The 18465-nt window shown below is 49.2% G+C and overlaps 2 protein-coding genes across 2 annotated transcripts in view; both read right to left on the reverse strand.

The window, feature by feature from the left end:
- Window positions 1-3547, reverse strand: part of LOC311135610 (rab5 GDP/GTP exchange factor-like) — a 47668-nt gene extending 44121 nt beyond the window's left edge. The window contains exon 1 of the mRNA XM_084169623.1: window positions 3527-3547. The gene's annotated coding sequence lies outside the window, so the exon portion shown is untranslated. The remainder of the gene's footprint in view (window positions 1-3526) is intronic.
- Window positions 3548-3702: 155 nt separating this feature from the next.
- Window positions 3703-17475, reverse strand: LOC311135968 (BTB/POZ domain-containing protein KCTD7; the record flags this gene model as incomplete). The annotated part of the gene is made up of 4 exons (XM_084170013.1): window positions 3703-4079; window positions 15546-15724; window positions 15964-16133; window positions 17173-17475. 4 exons carry the CDS (start codon window positions 17473-17475, stop codon window positions 3703-3705), a joined length of 1029 nt encoding a protein of 342 aa, XP_084026139.1.
- Between the last annotated feature and the right edge of the window lie 990 nt (window positions 17476-18465).

Genomic DNA, 18465 nt, shown 5'->3' on the forward strand with positions numbered 1-18465 from the left:
GTGCTACGTGGCGATAGCCATTTAGACAGGTTACCTTGGCGTTTTTTGGCACAGGGACTATGGTGGTCTGCTTGAAACATGTAGGTATTACAGACTGGGTCAGGGAGAGGTTGAAAATATCAGTGAAGACACTTGCCAGCTGGTCAGCCCATGCTCTAAGTACGCGTCCTGGTAATCCGTCTGGCCCTGCGGCCTTGGGAATGTTAACCTGTTTAAAGGTTTTACTCACATCAGCTACGGAGAGCACGAACACACAGTCGTCCAGAACAGCTGGTGCTCTCATGCATGGTTCAATGTTGGTTGCCTCGAAGTGAGCATAGAAGGCATTTAGCTTGTCTGGTAGGCTCGCGTCACCTGACGAGCGTCAGAGCCGGTGTATTAGGATTCGATCTTAGTCCTGTATTGACGCTTTGCCTGTTTGATGATTAGTCAGAGAGTGTAGCAGGATTTCTTATAAGCGTCCGGGTTAGTGTCCCGCTCCTTGAAAGCAGCAGCTCTAGCCTTTAGCTCAGTGCAGATGTTGCCTGCAATCCATGGCTTCTGGTTGGGATATGTAAGTTCTGTCACTGTGAGGATGACGTCGTCGATGCACTTATTAATGAAGCCGGTGACTTATGTGGTAAACTCCTCAATGCCATCGGATGAGTCCCGGAACATATTCCAGTCTGTGGTAGCGAAACAGACCTGTAGCTTAGCATACACTTCATCGGACCACTTCCGCAATGAGCGCGTCACTGGTACTTCCTGTTTGAATTTTGCTTGTAAGCAGGAATCAGTAGTATAGTTATGGTCAGATTTGCCAAATGGAGGGTGAGGGAGAGCTTTGTATGCGTCTCTGTGTGTAGAGTAAAGGTGATCTAGAGTTTTTTCCCCTCCAGTTGCACAGGTGACATGCTGGTAGAAATGAGGTAAGACGGATTTCAGTTTTCCTGCATTATGTGGCTGGGAACTGTCAGGAGAGGTGGAGAATTGGGATGGTGGTGGAGCTTTGGAATGGTGCCCCTAGCGGTTGGAGTGCAGTAACATTCATGTCATTCATTGTACTGTGTGTATTTTCCCCCTGACCCTAAATGCATTCATCCATTCCAATTCCTCAGTCAGCATACCAACAATGTGGAATATTTGGTTATATATGAGAAAGATGCATCTTGAAGCTAGATCAACTGTATTATTAGGCTTATGATGGATAAGACAGAGGTCATTGCCAAGAAGCAGAGGGAGAGATGACATCCTGGCCAAATGTGGTCAAGTGCCAAGTTGTTGCACTGATGAATTTGACTCACATGAGCTTGGTTTCAATGACAGATCAGCAACTAATCCCAGGTCTGGGTCTCCATCCACATGTTTTCAGTTTAGGAAACTGGAGTTATTAGGTAGGTTGCTTGGTTCATTTCATGGTATTAATGTAGTTGGCAACTTGAAACATTGGCACACTGTATGCATAACATTATTAACGACCACAGAGACTGATCATTTTATATAGTTTAAGACAAACTGTATTTGTACCTTGTTATAAAAACAAAAAATATACATGACTTACTATTAGCACAATACAGCATAGCATTACAACAAATAATGCAATATGTATGTTAAAGCAAGATATTACTCTTGCAAACTTAATAGTAGGGCACGGGTCTAGCTGTGCATTGTTTCCCATGCCATGAGCAGCCTAGACAACATTAGCCAGCTATGGAATCTACAAAAGACATTCACCAGCCAGGGGAGAAACTTCAATAAGGTGCCTGGAACGTTCATAAAGTCAAACTTGCCTTAAATGCCGAAATAAATAAACACAATTGTATTCTTCTAACCCCAAACCATCCCTGCAATTGAATCTTAAAAGATAGAGGCTTCAATCTGTGACAGGCTTCATAAAATCGACAAAATCCAATCAATTGACATCCATCAGTAAGAAAGTGGCAACTCTTAACACTTGTTGTCAATTACTCAACCTAGTCCTAGAATCACAGTTAAACAGAGGGAAAAGAGGGTCACATTATCTAAGTCAAAACTCAAATAAAATGTGTCAGAGATCTGTGTATGATGACATCAATAGCACAAAACAAGTACGAATCAAGACTTCATCTTGATCCACCTAACTTACACCCAGAAATAACATACCGTATTGTTTGTTCTGTTATAAAGCATTAATGAGCCTATACTGGAACAACTCAGCTGTCTGGACATACAGTAATGTGTTGTTGTAATTGTATTACATTCTGAAAACCATCAAGTCATGGATTCACAAGTGGATTTTACAACAGAAATACAGGTGCTGTAAAAACAGTCAATTGCACATAATCATTTTGATCCCGAGCCCTCTAAAACTAGAACTTGTAGCCTATTCTATAAAATTGTAATTAAATGGACATATCATTATGACATCTGAAAATCTAATAGATATTCACTAAATAACTAAACAACAACATGGGGAACAAGAAAGAAAACAGAACTAACCAACGGGGGAGGTGACAATACTGTCACTGCAGTCCTTGATTAGAAATATTGTGTGGTTTCCTAGTTTAAGCTCCATGTAAGTGAAACAGTTGCCCTTAAGAAAAGGCACTTAAGCTGAATTTATTTAAATCAGTAGAAATATCATGTCATATAAAATTATCTATGAAACTTGTGTGACTAATCCATGTCATGCTGCAAAAGAAGATGAAATTGAATAATGGAAAATATCAGATCAATGTAAAGTATCATTAAAAATCTGCTAAATTGACAAGTGCTTCTAACGACAATGAGTCAAAGCTGGATATCACCACATATATGTAGTGTTTTTATTAGCTTTTCAAGTCTAAATTACTTTTAGCAGCACATTTCAATGTTCCATCTGCTATAGAAACCCCTTCAGAGACATACATTCTGGGGCAGTAGTGTCACCACCAGGGATCTTTCTTACAGAAAGCGAATGCATAACTTTCAACTGCCAGATAAACATTTCCAGTAAAAAAAACTATATCTTGGATCCTTCATGAGGCAACTGAAGTAAAATAACTCTGCCCATGCCCCTTTAACCTATTTGATTTTGAACTCTCTAATTTCCTTTGGGTCTCTCAAACTGGAATAGTAAAAAGAGAATGACTTTCCAAAGCCATGCTGATCACGGGCAGTATAGCAAAGAAAATCTACATTTACTTGTGTGTCTAACCTAGGACTTCTAAAACTTTATGGGAGAGTAAGTGACAGAAAATACCAGCATCAGTAACAAAAATAGACATTGACTCTACATGTAGCTATATACAGTCCATGATAAATATCTCATCAGCTTGCTAAATTGCATCCAGTTAATTTGTGAAGGCTTTCTCTCGCGACCATCAAAGTGGCTACCACAGAAACGTAAAAGCGTAGAAAACATAATAGCATATGTAGGAATGAAGCCAAAGGGACAGCCAACACTGTAACCACAATATGAGATTAACTTTACCCTTTTCTGAAAAACTTTGGACGGTCCACAAGCTTGGATGAGCACAAAAACTCACAGAGTTTAACACAATAAAACAAGCAAAAATAAACAACAAACCTGCACTTCATTAGGTTTCAGTTCTTGAATAGGAGGAATGACACTGACAACCCTTTTTCTCTCTCAACCTGAGGGACCAGGAAGGAGATCAGTCAGCCTATCACAACACAAGTCCGCCTCACAACAAAAAACACAGTGACAGACAGGAAGGGAGAGAGTTCTCTCTTCCCCCTGCTTCACCACCATGTGATCTTGAACTCATAGATGGGCCTCTTGCAGTAGTAGTGGTTGATGAGGTGTTTGTCGCAGACGCCGATGCATTGCTGGTCGGCAGTGATGCCACGCTCCGCCAGGTCGCTGACAATGCAGTGGAGCAGGTCGTAAACGTCCGCCACCGCCTCCCAGGGCCCGAACGACACGTCCACCTCACAGTGGTGTTCGAACAGTTTGGCCTCGCTCTCTGTGCGCTCGAAGCGCAGTGAGTTGAAGAGTGGCCGCTCGTATGGTGTGATGGGCATCTCCTCCTTGTACACGCAGATCTTCAGCTTGGCGAAGCGCGCCTTCCTCTGCATGGCGCGCAGCTTGGCGATCTCCACGATGCGCTCCAGATTATCTGGAAAGAAAACAAGGGATAATTTACTGCCCAGTGCAGCAGTTTTTATCTCAACATAGTCATTTCTGGGTGCCTTACTGTAATAATTTTCCATTAAAAAAGAAACTAAAATAGCTTTTTACCAAAAAACGATTTCTCAAGCAATAATTTAGCTAGGACTGTCTGGGAGTGGTCTGAGTGAGGGGCCTAATTGGAGGGGCCTAATGGGAGGGATACTTAACCTGAGAACTAGCTGTTATTGGCAGAGAGGTTTGAACACTCTTTGTTATTGGTATATTAACTTATAGCGCTTGGTGATGTCACCAGGCAAGCCAAAACCCCACCCATGTAAAACCTGCTAATTTGTAAATTCTACACTACATGCCCAAAAGTATGTGGACACCTGTTAGTCGAACATCTCATTCCAAAATCATGGGCATTAACATGGAGTTGGTCCCCCCTTTGCTGCTATAACAGCCTCCACTCTTCTGGGAAGGCTTTCCACTAGATGTTGGAACATTGCTGCGGGGACTCGATTCCATTCAGCCACAAGAGCATTAGTGAGGTCAGGCACTGATGTTGGGCGATTAGGCCTGGCTCGCAGTCTGCTTTCCAATTAATCCCAAAGGTGTTCGATGAGGTTGAGGTCAGGGCTCTGTGCAGGCCAGTCAAGTTCTTCCACACCAATCTCGACAAACCATTTCTGTGTGGACCTCGCTTTGTGCACCGGGGCATGGTCATGCTGAAACAGGAAAGGGCCTTCCCCAAACTGTTGCCACAAAGTTGGAAGCACAGAATTGTCTAGAATGTCATTGTACAGTGTAGCGTTAAGATTTCCGTTCACTGGAACTAAGGGGCCTAGCCTGAACCATGAAAAACAGCCCCAGACCATTATTCCTCTTCCACCAAACTTTACAGTTGGCACTATGCATTCGGGCAGGTATTTTGGTATTTTTGGTGTTTTATTAGGATCCCCATTAGCTGTTGCAAAAGCAGCACTCTTCCTGGGGTCCACACAAAACAGGAAACATGACATAATACAGAACATTAATAGACAAGAACAGCTCAAGGACAGAACTACATAAAAACATTTTAAAGGCACACGTAGCCTACATATCAATACATACACACAAACTATCTAGGTCAAATAGGGGAGAGGCGTTGTGCCGCGAGGTGTTGCTTTATCGGTTTTTTGAAACCAGGTTTGCTGTTTATTTGAGCAATATGAGATGGAACGGAGTTCCATGCAATAATGGCTCTATATAATACTGTACGCTTTCTTGAATTTGTTCTGGATTTGGGGACTGTGAAAAGACCCCTGGTGGCATGTCTGGTGGGGTAAGTGTGTGTGTGTCAGAGCTGTGTGTAAGTTGACTATGCAAACAATTTGGGATTTTCAACACATTCATGTTTCTTATAAAAAGAAGTGATGCAGTCAGTCTCTCCTCAACTCTTAACCAAGAGAGACTGGCATGCATAGTATTTATATCAGCCCTCTGATTACAATGAAGAGCAAGACGTGCCACTCTGTTTTGGGCCAGCTACAGTTGAAGTCGGAAGTTTACATACACCTTAGCCAAATACATTTAAAAACTCAGTTTTTCACAATTCCTGACATTTAATCCTAGTAAACATTCCCTGTCTGTCACGTTCGTTCATAGACGGGTCAGACCAAGGCGCAGCGTGATCTGACGTCCAAAGGTAACACACAACAAACCTCACACGGAACAAGATCCCACAACACCTAATTGCCAATAGGCTGCCTAAATATGCTCCCCAATCAGAGACAACGAGCGACACACCCGGCCAAACATAGAACTACAAAACCTAGATCACAAACATAGAAAATACAACATAGAAAATCACACCCTGACTCAACAAATAAGAGTCCCCAGAGTCAGGGCGTGACAGTACCCCCCCCCAAAGGTGCGGACTCCGACCGCACAACCTTTACTTAACAGGGTAGGGGCCGGGTGGGCATTCCGCCTCGGAGGCGGATCCGGCTCCGGGCGTGACAACCACCTATTCTCCGCCTCCCTGTTGCGCCCCTGGTCTGGTCTGGACCTCGGCGCGCTGCTTCCCCTCTCCTTCCTCCCACTATACTCCAAGCCCTGTCTGGACCCTGGTGTGGGAGACCCCGAACCTGGAGAGGGGCTGACGTCTGGGTCTGGACTGGAGCCGCTGACCGGAGCTGGACCGGGCACCGGTGGAGCGGACTTCTCAGGCTCCGGACTGGAGCCGCTGACCGGAGCTGGACTAGGCACCGGTGGAGCGGACTGCTCTGGCTCCGGAGTGGAGCCGCTGACCGGATCTGGACTGGACCCCGGTGGAGCGGACTATTCTGGCTCCGGAGTGGAGTCGCTGACCGGAACTGGATCAGGCACCGGTGGAGCGGACTGCTCTGGCTCCGGAGTGGAGCCGCTGACCGGAGCTGGACTAGACCCCGGTGGAGTGGACTGCTCTGGCTCCGGAGTGGAGCAGCTGACCGGAGCTGGATCAGGCACTGGTGGAGCGGACTGCTCTGGCTCTGGACTGGAGCAGCTGACCGGAGCTGGATCAGGCACCGGTGGAGCGGACTGCTCTGGCTCCGGACTGGAGCTGCTGGCTGGTGCCGGACCAGGCACCGGTGGAACGGGCACGGGCCGTGCCGGACTGGACACACTCACCACTGGTCTGGTGCGAGGAGCAGGCATGGGCCGAACCGGACTAGGAACATGCACCACTGGCTTGGTGCGAGGAGCAGGAACAGGCCGGGCCGGACTGGCAACACGCACCACTGGCTTGGTGCGAGGAGCGGGAACAGGCCGGGCCGGACTGGCGACGCGCACCACTGGCTTGGTGCGAGGAGCAGGAACAGGCCGGGCCGGGCTGGCGACGCGCACCACTGGCTTGGTGCGAGGGCAGGAACAGGCCGGGCCGGGCTGGGAACACGCACCACTGGTTTGGTGCGAGGAGCAGGAACAGGCCGGGCCGGGCTGGCGACGCGCACCACTGGCTTGGTGCGAGGAGCAGGAACAGGCCGGGCCGGGCTGGCGACGCGCATCACTGGCTTGGTGCGAGGGCAGGAACAGGCCGGGCCGGGCTGGGAACACTCACCACTGGTTTGGTGCGAGGAGCAGGAACAGGCCGGGCCGGGCTGGCGACGCGCACCACTGGCTTGGTGCGAGGAGCAGGAACAGGCCAGGCCGGGCCGGGCCGGGCTGGCGACACGCGCGGGCCGGGCTGGCGACGCGCACCACTGGCTTGGTGCGAGAAGCAGGAACAGGCCGGGTCGGGCTGGCGACGCGCACCACTGGCTTGGTGCGAGGAGCAGGAACAGGCCGGGCTGGCGACACGCACCACTGGCTTGGTGCGAGGAGCAGGAACAGGCCGGGCTGGGCTGGCGACGCTCACCACTGGCTTGGTGCGAGAAGCAGGAACAGGCCGGGCCGGGCTGGCGACGCGCACCACTGGCTTGGTGCGAGGAGCAGGAACAGGCCGGGCCGGGCTGGGAACACGCACCACTGGTTTGGTGCGAGGAGCAGGAACGGGCCGTACCGGACTGTGGAGGCGGACTGGAGGTCTGAAGCGGAGAACTGGCACAACCCGTCCTGGTTGGATGCCTACTTCCGCACAGTATGTGTGAGGCATTAGCACAGGACGTACAGGACTGTGCCGGCACACTGGCGACACAGTACGTAGCTCTGCATAACACGGAGCCTGCCCAGTCACACGCCTCCTCGCGTGAGTACGGGGAGTTGGCTCTGCTCTAACACTAGGCTCCGCCAACCACCCTTTTAGCCCCCCCCAAACATTTTCTTGGGGCTGTCTCTCGGGCTTCTTCCTTGGCCGGCGCCTTCTGCGTTGCCGCTGCTCCTCTCTATACCGGGCCTCCACTGTCTCCTCCCAAGGACGGCGATCCATCCCGGCCTGAATCTCCTCCCATGTCCAGGATCCCTTTCCTTCCAGGATCTCCTCCCATGTCCAGGCTGTCTGCTGCTGGACACGCTGCTTGGTCCTCGTTTGGTGGGATCTTCTGTCACTTCGTTGAAGGACGGGTCAGACCAAGGCGCAGCGTGATATGCATACATGTTTATTTTAAACTTAATAAACAACGACAAAACAATAAACTAACGAAACGTGACATCCAAAGGTAACACACAACAAACCTCACACGGAACAAGATCCCACAACACCTAATTGCCAATAGGCTGCCTAAGTATGCTCCCCAATCAGAGACAACGAGCGACAGCTGCCTCTGATTGGGAAACACACCCGGCCAAACATAGAACTACAAAACCTAGATCACAAACATAGAAAATACAACATAGAAAATCACACCCTGACTCAACAAATAAGAGTCCCCAGAGTCAGGGCGTGACACTGTCTTAGGTCAGTTAGGATCACCACTTTATTTTAAGAATGTGAAATGTCAGAATAATAGTAGAGAGAATTATTTATTTAAGCTTTTATTTCTTTCATGAGTTTTGATTATGTCACCTATAAGTTTCCCTTTTGGTTTGTTTGCAGTTGTGTGTAATTGTCCGCTTGTCCGTTCGGTGTCTCGTGTATGTTTAGTGTTTACGCGTGTGTGCGTAATCGTTCGCCTCCTTTGTTTTTGAGGCCTTTGTTTTCCCTGTGCTTTATTTAGTAAAGACATTTTGGATTGAACCTCCTTGTCCTGCGCTTGACTCCACCACTGCATCCACATCCGAACTCTGACAGAATTACACACCTTCTATGGAGTCAGCAGGAGCAGCGGCGGCGCCCGAGTCGCTGGAGGATCGGCTCAGCAGCCAGGACGCCAGGATCCAGCAACTCGGGTCAGCCATGCAAGAGGTGATGAACACCCTGCGCCGATGGGAGAGAGGAGGAGTGCCCACACCTCCTCCTACCGTACCACCACCATCGGCCAGTCCTCCCATACCAGCACCGGAATCCAGTGGGATTCGGCTCTCGCTCCCGAGGGCGTATGATGGCACCGCAGCCGGGTGCCAGGGGTTCCTCCTGCAGGTAGAACTCTACCTGGCTACCATACACCCGGTGCCCTCGGGATACGAGAGCGTTTCCGCCCTCATCTCCTGTCTCTCCGGCAAGGCGTTGGAGTGGGCCAACGCCGAATGGAGGGGGATAGACGCCGCCACCATCACCTACGCGGAGTTCTCCCGCCGCTTCAGGGCAGTTTTCGATCATCCACCTGAGGGTAAAGCGGCGGGGGAGCGTCTGTTCCACCTCCGACAGGGGAAGAGGAGCGCACAGGAGTTTGCCCTGGATGGATTTCCGGACTCTAGCGGCGGATGCGGGGTGGAATGAGAGGGCCCTCATCGACCACTATCGGTGTAGCCTGCGTGAGGACGTTCGTCGAGAGCTGGCCTGCAGGGACTCCAATCTATCCTTCAACCAGTTGGTGGACATGTCCATCCGTCTAGATACCCTGCTGGCCACCCGCGGACGTCCCGAGTTGGGGCCGTCCATTCCATCCTCCAGCGCCTCCGAGCCGATCCCTATGGAGCTCGGAGGTGCTGGCGCTAGAGGGAGGAGGAGAGAGAGCCCGAGCGAGGCCGTCCCCTGCACCAACTGTGGTCGTAGAGGACACACTGCGGCTCGGTGCTGGGGAGGGTCTCCAGGGAGTCGGGGCGACAGGTCACGCGCTGGGGAGCCATTCCAGGTGAGTAGGCGCCCCACTTACCCAGAGCTCTCTGTTGTTCACTTATGTATACCTGTAATGTTTCCCCAGGTTGCATCTCATTCCCAGCATAAGGCGCTAGTTGATTCAGGCGCAGCTGGGAATTTTATAGATCGGAACTTTTGTGTTAAGTTAGGGATTCCCCTCCTGCCCGTTGATGCTCCCTTTCCTGTCCATGCCCTAGATAGTCGTCCGTTGGGATCTGGGTTGATTAGAGAGGTCACAGCACCACTTAAGATGAAGACGCAGGGGGGTCATGAGGAGACCATTCAGTTATATCTGATCGACTCTCCTGCGTATCCCGTGGTATTGGGGCTTCCTTGGTTAGTCGCCCATGATCCCACCATTTCGTGGCAACAGAGGGCTCTCAAGGAGTGGTCTGCCCAGTGCGTTGGGCGATGTCTAGGTGTTTCCGTAGGGGCGACCACAGTGGAGAGTCCGAACCAAGTGCCCGCAATGCACATTCCCCCTGAGTATGAGGATTTGGCACTCGTGTTCAGCAAGACTAGGGCGACGCGGCTGCCACCTCATAGACAGGGAGATTGTGCGATAGACCTCCAGACAGGGGCAGCACTCCCGCGGAGCCATGTGTATCCTCTGTCTCAAGAGGAGACGGCGGCTATGGAGACATACATAGCCGAGTCCCTGAGACAGGGATACATACGGCCCTCCACTTCCCCTGCGTCCTCTAGTTTCTTTTTTGTGAAGAAGAGAGATGGAGGGTTGCGCCCGTGTATTGATTACCGTAGTCTCAATCAGATCACTGTCAAATACAGTTACCCTCTTCCTCTGATTGCGAGTATGACTGAATCATTACGCGGAGCGCGTTTCTTCACAAAACTGGATCTCAGGAGCGCCTACAACTTGGTGCGCATTAGGGAGGGAGATGAATGGAAGACAGCATTTAGTACCACCTCGGGTCATTATGAGTATCTCGTCATGCCATACGGGTTAATGAATGCTCCTTCGGTCTTTCAATCCTTTGTGGACGAGATCTTCCGGGACATGCATGGGCAGGGTGTAGTAGTGTACATTTACGACATCCTAGTGTATTCTGCTACACGGGCCGAGCATGTGGCACTGGTGCGCCGAGTATTGGGTAGGCTGTTGGAGCATGACTTGTATGTCAAGGCAGAGAAATGTCTGTTTTTCCAGGAGTCCATCTCCTTCTTGGGTCATCGGTTGTCCGCGTCAGGGGTAAAGATGGAGGTTGACCGTGTGTCAGCCGTGCGTAATTGGCAAACCCCAACCACTGTTAAAGAGGTGCAGCAGTTTTTGGGTTTTGCCAATTACTACCGGAGGTTTATCCGGGGTTTTGGACAGGTGGCAGCTCCCATTACTTCTCTGCTGAAGGGGGGCCCGGTGCGTTTGCAGTGGTCGGCAGAGGCGGACAGGGCATTTGGTAAACTGAAGGACCTGTTCACTTCGGCTCCGGTGCTGGCGCACCCGGATCCCACTTTACCGTTCCAGGGAGAGGTGGATGCGTCAGAGGCCGGTATTGGGGCAGTGCTATCGCAACGGTCAGGCACGCCACCTAAACTCCGCCCCTGTGCTTTCTATTCAAAGAAGCTCAGTCCGGCAGAGCGAAATTATGACGTAGGGGACAGGGAGCTGCTAGCCGTAGTTCAAGCCCTAAAGGTGTGGAGGCATTGGCTTGAGGGGGCTCAACACCCTTTTCTCATTCTGACTGACCACCGTAACCTGGAGTACATCCGGGCAGCCAGGAGATTGAACCCTCGTCAGGCTAGGTGGAACATGTTTCTGACCCGGTTCGTGTTTAAGATAGCGTACATCCCAGGGTCCCAGAACGGTAAGGCAGACGCCCTGTCCCGGCGGTATGACACAGAGGAGAGGTCCATTGAGCCCACTCCCATACTGCCAGAATCTTGTCTGGTGGCACCGGTGGTGTGGGAGGTCGATGCGGAAATCGAGCGGGCATTACGTACCGATCCTACTCCCCCAGAGTGTCCAGTGGGTCGGACGTACGTGCCGCTCGAGGTCCGTGATCGTCTTATTTATTGGGCTCATACGTCACCCTCCTCTGGACATCCAGTTATTGGCCGGACAGTGCACTGCCTTAGCGCTAAGTACTGGTGGCCAACTTTAGCTAAGGATGTGAGGGTTTATGTCTCCTCCTGCTCGGTGTGCGCCCAGTGTAAGGCGCCTAGACACCTGCCCAGGGGGAAGTTACAACCCCTGCCCGTTCCACAACGGCCGTGGTCTCACCTCTCAGTGGACTTTATCACGGACCTTCCCCCCTCTCAGGGGAATACCACTATTCTGGTCTTTGTGGATCGGTTCTCTAAGGCCTGTCGTCTCATTCCAATGCCGGGCCTCCCTACTGCCCTACAGACCGCTGAGGCATTGTTTACCCACGTCTTCCGGCACTACGGGGTGCCCGAGGATATAGTGTCTGACCGGGGTCCCCAGTTCACCTCTAGAGTCTGGAGAGCGTTCATGGAACGCTTGGGGGTCTCGGTGAGCCTTACCTCGGGTTACCACCCAGAGAGTAATGGGCAGGTGGAAAGAGTGAACCAGGATGTGGGTAGGTTTCTGAGATCCTATTGCCAGGACCGGCAGGAGGAGTGGTCGGGGTATATCCCCTGGGAAGAGATGGCCCAGAACTCGCTTCGCCACTCCTCTACTAACCTAACCCCTTTTCAGTGTGTGTTGGGGTATCAGCCGGTTCTGGCACCATGGCATCAGAGCCAGATCGAGGCTCCTGCGGTGGATGAGTGGTTTCGGCGCTCGGAGGAGACGTGGAACGCTGCACACGTCCATCTGCAGCGGGCCATCCGTCGACAGAAGGCGAGCGCCGATCTCCACCGCAGTGAGGGTCCGGTGTACGCACCCGGAGATCGAGTCTGGCTCTCGACTCGAAACCTGCCCCTTCGCCTGCCCTGCCGGAAGCTGGGTCGGCGGTTTGTGGGGCCATTTAAAGTCCTGAGGAGATTGAACAAGGTTTGTTATAAGTTACAACTGCCTACTGATTACCACATTAACCCCTCGTTCCATGTGTCTCTCCTCAGGCCGGTGGCAGCTGGTCCACTCCAGGACAGTGAGATAAGAGAGACTCCTCCGCCCCCACTGGACATCGAGGGGGCTCCGGCGTACTCAGTCCGGTCCATCGTGGATTCGAGACGTCGGATGGGGGGTCTACAATATCTCGTGGAGTGGGAGGGGTACGGCCCGGAGGAACGGTGCTGGGTGCCTAGGAGGGACATTCTAGATCCATCCCTCCTGACTGAGTTCCACCGGAGTCATCCTACGCGCCCTGCTCCGCGTCCTCCAGGTTGTCCCCGAGGCCGGGGTCGGCGCACGGCTGGAGCTGCGCGTCAAGGGGGGGGGGGGTACTGTCACGGATTCTGCCGAGGCTGCTCCTCCTCCTTGCTCGGGCAGGCTTCGGCGTTCGTCGTCCCCGGAGTACTAGCTGCCACCGCTGGATGTTTCGATAGTTGTTTGGTCTAGTCGTGTGTGCACCTGTTTCGTATTGAGTTTTGATTATGTCACCTATAAGTTTCCCTTTTGGTTTGTTTGCAGTTGTGTGTAATTGTCCGCTTGTCCGTTCGGTGTCTCGTGTATGTTTAGTGTTTACGCGTGTGTGCGTAATCGTTCGCCTCCTTTGTTTTTGAGGCCTTTGTTTTCCCTGTGCTTTATTTAGTAAAGACATTTTGGATTGAACCTCCTTGTCCTGCGCTTGACTCCACCACTGCATCCACATCCGAACTCTGACAATTTGCAGTAAGTCAGCCAGTCAGATGTGCAGCCAGACTTATTAGCCACTCCTTTTGCCCCATCTCTTTCAACCATACAGTTTTTCAATTCCTCATCAATCCATGGAGCCTTAACAGTTCTAACAGTCAGTTTCTTAACAGGTGCATGTTTATCAATAATTGGAAGAAGCAATTTCATAAATTCATCAAGTGCAGCGTCTGGATGCTCCTTATTAATCACATCAGACAACAAATATTTTTTACATCATCCACATATGAGTCACAGCAAACACTTTTGTATGATCACTATTTTAGGCCCAGCTCTTGGAACTTTGGCTTTCCTGGATATAGCCACTATATTGTGATCACTGCATCCAATAGGTACGGATACAGCTTTAGAACAAAGTTCTACAGTATTAGTAAAAATGTGATCGATACATGTGGATGATCTTGTTCCTGTAGTATTTGTAAACACCCTGGTAGGTTGATTAATAACCTGAACCAGATTACAGGCACTGGTTACAGTAAGAAGCTTCCTCTTGAGCGGACAGCTTGATGAAAACCAGTCAATATTCAGGTCCCATCACATACACTATCAAGTATTTCACACATATTATTTAGATACTGACTGTTCGCACTTGGTGGCCTATAGCAACACCCCAAAAGAAAAGGCTTTAGATGTGGCAAGTGAAACTGCAACCACAACACTTCAATAACACTTGACATAAGATCTTCTCTAAGCATTACAGGGATATGGCTCTGAATATATAAAGCAACACCTCCCCCATAAGCATTTCTGTCTCTTCTATAGATGTTATATTCTTGTATTGATACTGCTGTATCATCAAATGAATTATCTAAGTGAGTCTCAGAAATGGCTAATATATGAATGTTATCTGATGTTAGCAAGTTATTGATTTCATTAACCTTATATCTAAGGCTACACATATTAATATGGGCTATTTTCAGCCCTTTCCTGGGTAGCTTATCAGAGATAGACATAATACTGAAAAGAGCAAACAAAGCAAGAGAAACAAATATACATTCAGCAGTCCATTAATCAATTGGTGTGTGTGTGTGTGTTGCGGGGTTGAAGCTATTAACCCATAGGCTTGGCTCTCTCATCCCTTCCAGGCTTCTGGGAGGGAGGGTGGACAATGAGCGTGTCATAGCGGATGTAAGCAATGTCCCCACGCGCAATGGCAGCTTTCATGGCTGGGATAAGTTATTTCCTCTTCTGGCACACAGCTTCAAGATAGTCCTCGTTGAGGTAGCGTTCTCCTGGCATCCGTTAAACTCAGATTTGTCCGTCGGACTGCCAGATGGTGAAGCGTGATTCATCACTCCAGAGAACGCGTTTCCACTGCTCCAGAGTCCAGGCGGCGAGCTTTACACCACTCCAGCAAGAGCTTGGCATGGTGATCTTAGGCTTGTGTGCGGCTGCTCGGCCATGGAAACCCATTTCATGAAGCTCCCAACAAACAAGTTATTGTGCTGACATTGCTTCCAGAGGCAGTTTGGAACTCGGTAGTGAGTGGTGCAAACGAGGACAGACGATTTTTACGCGCTACGCGCTTCAGCACTCGGTGGTCCCGTTCTGTGAGCTTGTGTGGCCTACCACTTCGCGGCTGAGCCGTTGTTGCTCCTAAACGTTTTCACTTCACAATAACTGCACTTACAGTTGACAGGGGCAGCTCTAGCAGGGCAAAAATTTGACGAACTGACTTGTTGGAAAGGTAGCATTCTATGACGATGCCACGTTGAAAGTCACTGAGCTCTTCAGTACGGGCCATTCTACTGCTAATGCTTGTCTATGGAGATTGCATGGCTGTGTGTTCAATTTTATACATCTGTCAGCAACAGGTGTGGCGGAAATAGCTGAATCCACTAATTTGAAGGGGTGTCCACATACTTTTGGTGTATTTTCAACCAGCAACTATCAGGAAGTAACACTGATCACATTGTTTGACACTTTTAAAGTGTTAGTTTCATCAGCTGTTGTCCAATATGATACAACACAGGAAAAACAGAATTTTGACTGCACTGGGCCTTTAAATGTAAGCGACCATATGCAATAGGGTTAGCGGGTGAAAGTAGAGTGCCAGTTACCTTTGTAGTAGGGCAGGAGGTCGAGGAAGGCCTGACGGACTTTCTCTCCTGTGAGTGGCTGAGTGTCCTCCAGGCTGTCCAACAGGGGACCAATAGCATAGTACTGGGCCTCCCTGTGTACCGCCCTCACACGATCCCTCTGAGGTAGTTCGCCCTCACGCAGGAAGTTCAGGATGTCCCTATACAAGGAACATGCAAACACACACCGTTTTGAGTTGAAATTGCATCCACCATCCTCAATCATCTGTTCATTCAACCTTGTCTAGACATGGATAGCCCACCTTGCCATTTTGTCAGTCAACCTGTTAATGGTGCTTTCATGTCAAAAGTGTTGTAGAATAAGGGTCTGGCATGCTCACTCACTATTATTAGCATGTAATAAGCATGTTTTGCACCAGGCTATTTGAAGAGAGCGCACCTGAAATATGCCCCATCCCGGTCAATGAAGAAGCGACCTTCAGCATCACGTGGGATGTGATGGCGTCCACTGAACATGGCGGCAAGCATGGTGTCTTCATAGCGCCGTAATGTGGACAGACGGGTGGTGAAGTAGGTGCCACCCACATTGAGAGAAATTACCTCAGGAAACTACGGGTGATTGGATAAAATCAGGACAGTGCATTATCCATTTTGGAAGATCTGTGCATAAAATACAGTACATGTATAAAAAAAAAAAAAAAGGTGGATATCATTATTGACACCACAATCATGAATTGCATTTTTTTATTACTTTTATATAACATTAGACCAATTTTACTAATCATTTTAAATCAACATGTGACAAGTGCAAATATAGAACTCATCAACAATAAATAACTATTGTCATTGTCTTTTGTTTTCCTCTATCACCTCTAAACTTCCTCTGCAGTCGCTTCACAGTAGCCAAATAAATATATATAACACCAGCAATAAGAGGATGGGATTACTGCTAAGGATCTTATAATCACAAGTGACAGTCACTATGCATGACACTGTAGGCAAGGGTTTCCCTATACACTATTAAAGGTCAATCCCAGTGATGGGCTGTCACAGAAAATAAGAGCCAATTGGGACAGCCCTCTGTGTGGGTGGTGAACCAATTAGGGTAAAGACACACCGGAAGAAGCAAGACATGGACTGCGTTCAGTATGTTCTTACGTTCTGGAACGTTCAACTGAACGGAAACAGTGCTGTACAGAAGACCAGTTGAAAAATAGGGCGGGGTTGTGGAACGCTGTCAGCATGGCCACTGGCCTTTAAATACGTCACTCATTGCTTCAAGCCACACATCAAACGGGAGCAAAGTCTGTTCAAGAACGTACAAGGATGTTTTGGGAAAACGTGTCGTTCAGTACAAACCGTTACGCAACGTAGCAAACGTTCAAACGAACTGAACGCACCTATGGTTTATGCATATGTTCCCTGTTGAGACTGATCCATATACTTTACATAGTTTCTTTCCCACGCCTCCCACCTATGTAAAAACAATGCTGAATTGTACAGACATGGTGCAAAGATAAAGATGAGATTCTCAGAGATAGCGACGTTTATATAGCCATTGCCACCACTGCACTCATCCTAATTAAGCCCCTTTAATCACAAAGGTCCTTGAATAAACAACAACAACAACAAACGCCCATCTCCTCACCTCTGGAGATGGAGACGCGTTTAAGGTGGTGCGAAGAGACTTGCTCAGATTTAGGTTCGGTGCGGGGGTGGCTGGCTTTCGGAAATCATCCTCTGCAGAGTCCGAGCTAGACATTGCATCGCCTGGTTTATCAGTCTCACTAGCGGCCGAAACAAACACCATTACTCTCGGCTGAGGGAGTGCTCGCCTCTCCTGAGCAAACCTCCTTACCCGTGAAGGAGCCACGGGTAAAGGGCTGGAGATGTTGAAAGAGAGCGGCGGTCGTTCTCCGTTGGAAGCCTCGTCAGATCCATACTGCTGCATACACACACACCAGGTCTGCGAGTGGCCAGTGAATCCGGTGAACTCAAGTCAATCACCAAGGATAAAGCACAATCCACGTTTGTTTGTGAGGGATGACAGGACAACACTGTCATCAACCTATGGGTGGTACCCGTCAGCTGATAGGGACACTTACAGTATGATATGAGCTAATAGTCCCCCTTACCTACTTTGCTTGTACTCCGACTAACGCCCTCTGTCTGACATATTGCAATACGGCAGTTTGGAGTAGAACTGTATCCAAGGAGACACACGTTACGCAAGACGAGAACCTCAAACTGTTACGCCCACTGAGCGTGTGTACTATAGCCTATGGGTTGCTTAGCCTACATTTAATTCGTAGTTTATATCCTTTCAAGTATTCAGATTATGCGTATGTTACGCTGAATATGAGACTAACCAATGATAAACCGTGATTTCGTACAGAAAAAACAACAAACCTTTCAAAAATAATGTATATGCATAATAAACTCAATAATAAATTTGCGGAGCTCAAATGTCACGGGCTCCAGATATTTTTAAATTTTAGTCATTTAGCAGACGCTCTTATCCAGAGCGATTTAAAGTTAGTGAGTGCATACAATGTAACCCAGATCAAGCGTGATAATATCAGAGATACTCTATATCCCTCAAACTCAACTGTGGACCTCGAAGCCAGTTCCACTGCATTTTTTCATTGTTCCCCTCTAACCAGGGACTGATTTAGACCTGGGACATCAGGTGTGTACAATTATATCAGGTAGAACAGAATACCAGCAGGCTCCAGACCTCGTAGGGTTATGCCGCGTTCAAAACAACTGGGAACTCGGAAAAATACGAGGTCAAATCATGACTTCAGCAGTGGTGTAAAGTACTTAAGTAAAAATACTTTAAAGTACTACTTAAGAAGTTTTTGGGGGTATCTGTACTTTACTTTACAGGAAAATGGTCCAATTCACACACACTTATCAAGAGAACATCCCTGGTCATCCC

Source organism: Coregonus lavaretus, assembly GCF_964263955.1.
Source record: "Coregonus lavaretus genome assembly, chromosome: 10".
Taxonomy (NCBI): Eukaryota; Metazoa; Chordata; class Actinopteri; order Salmoniformes; family Salmonidae; genus Coregonus; species Coregonus lavaretus.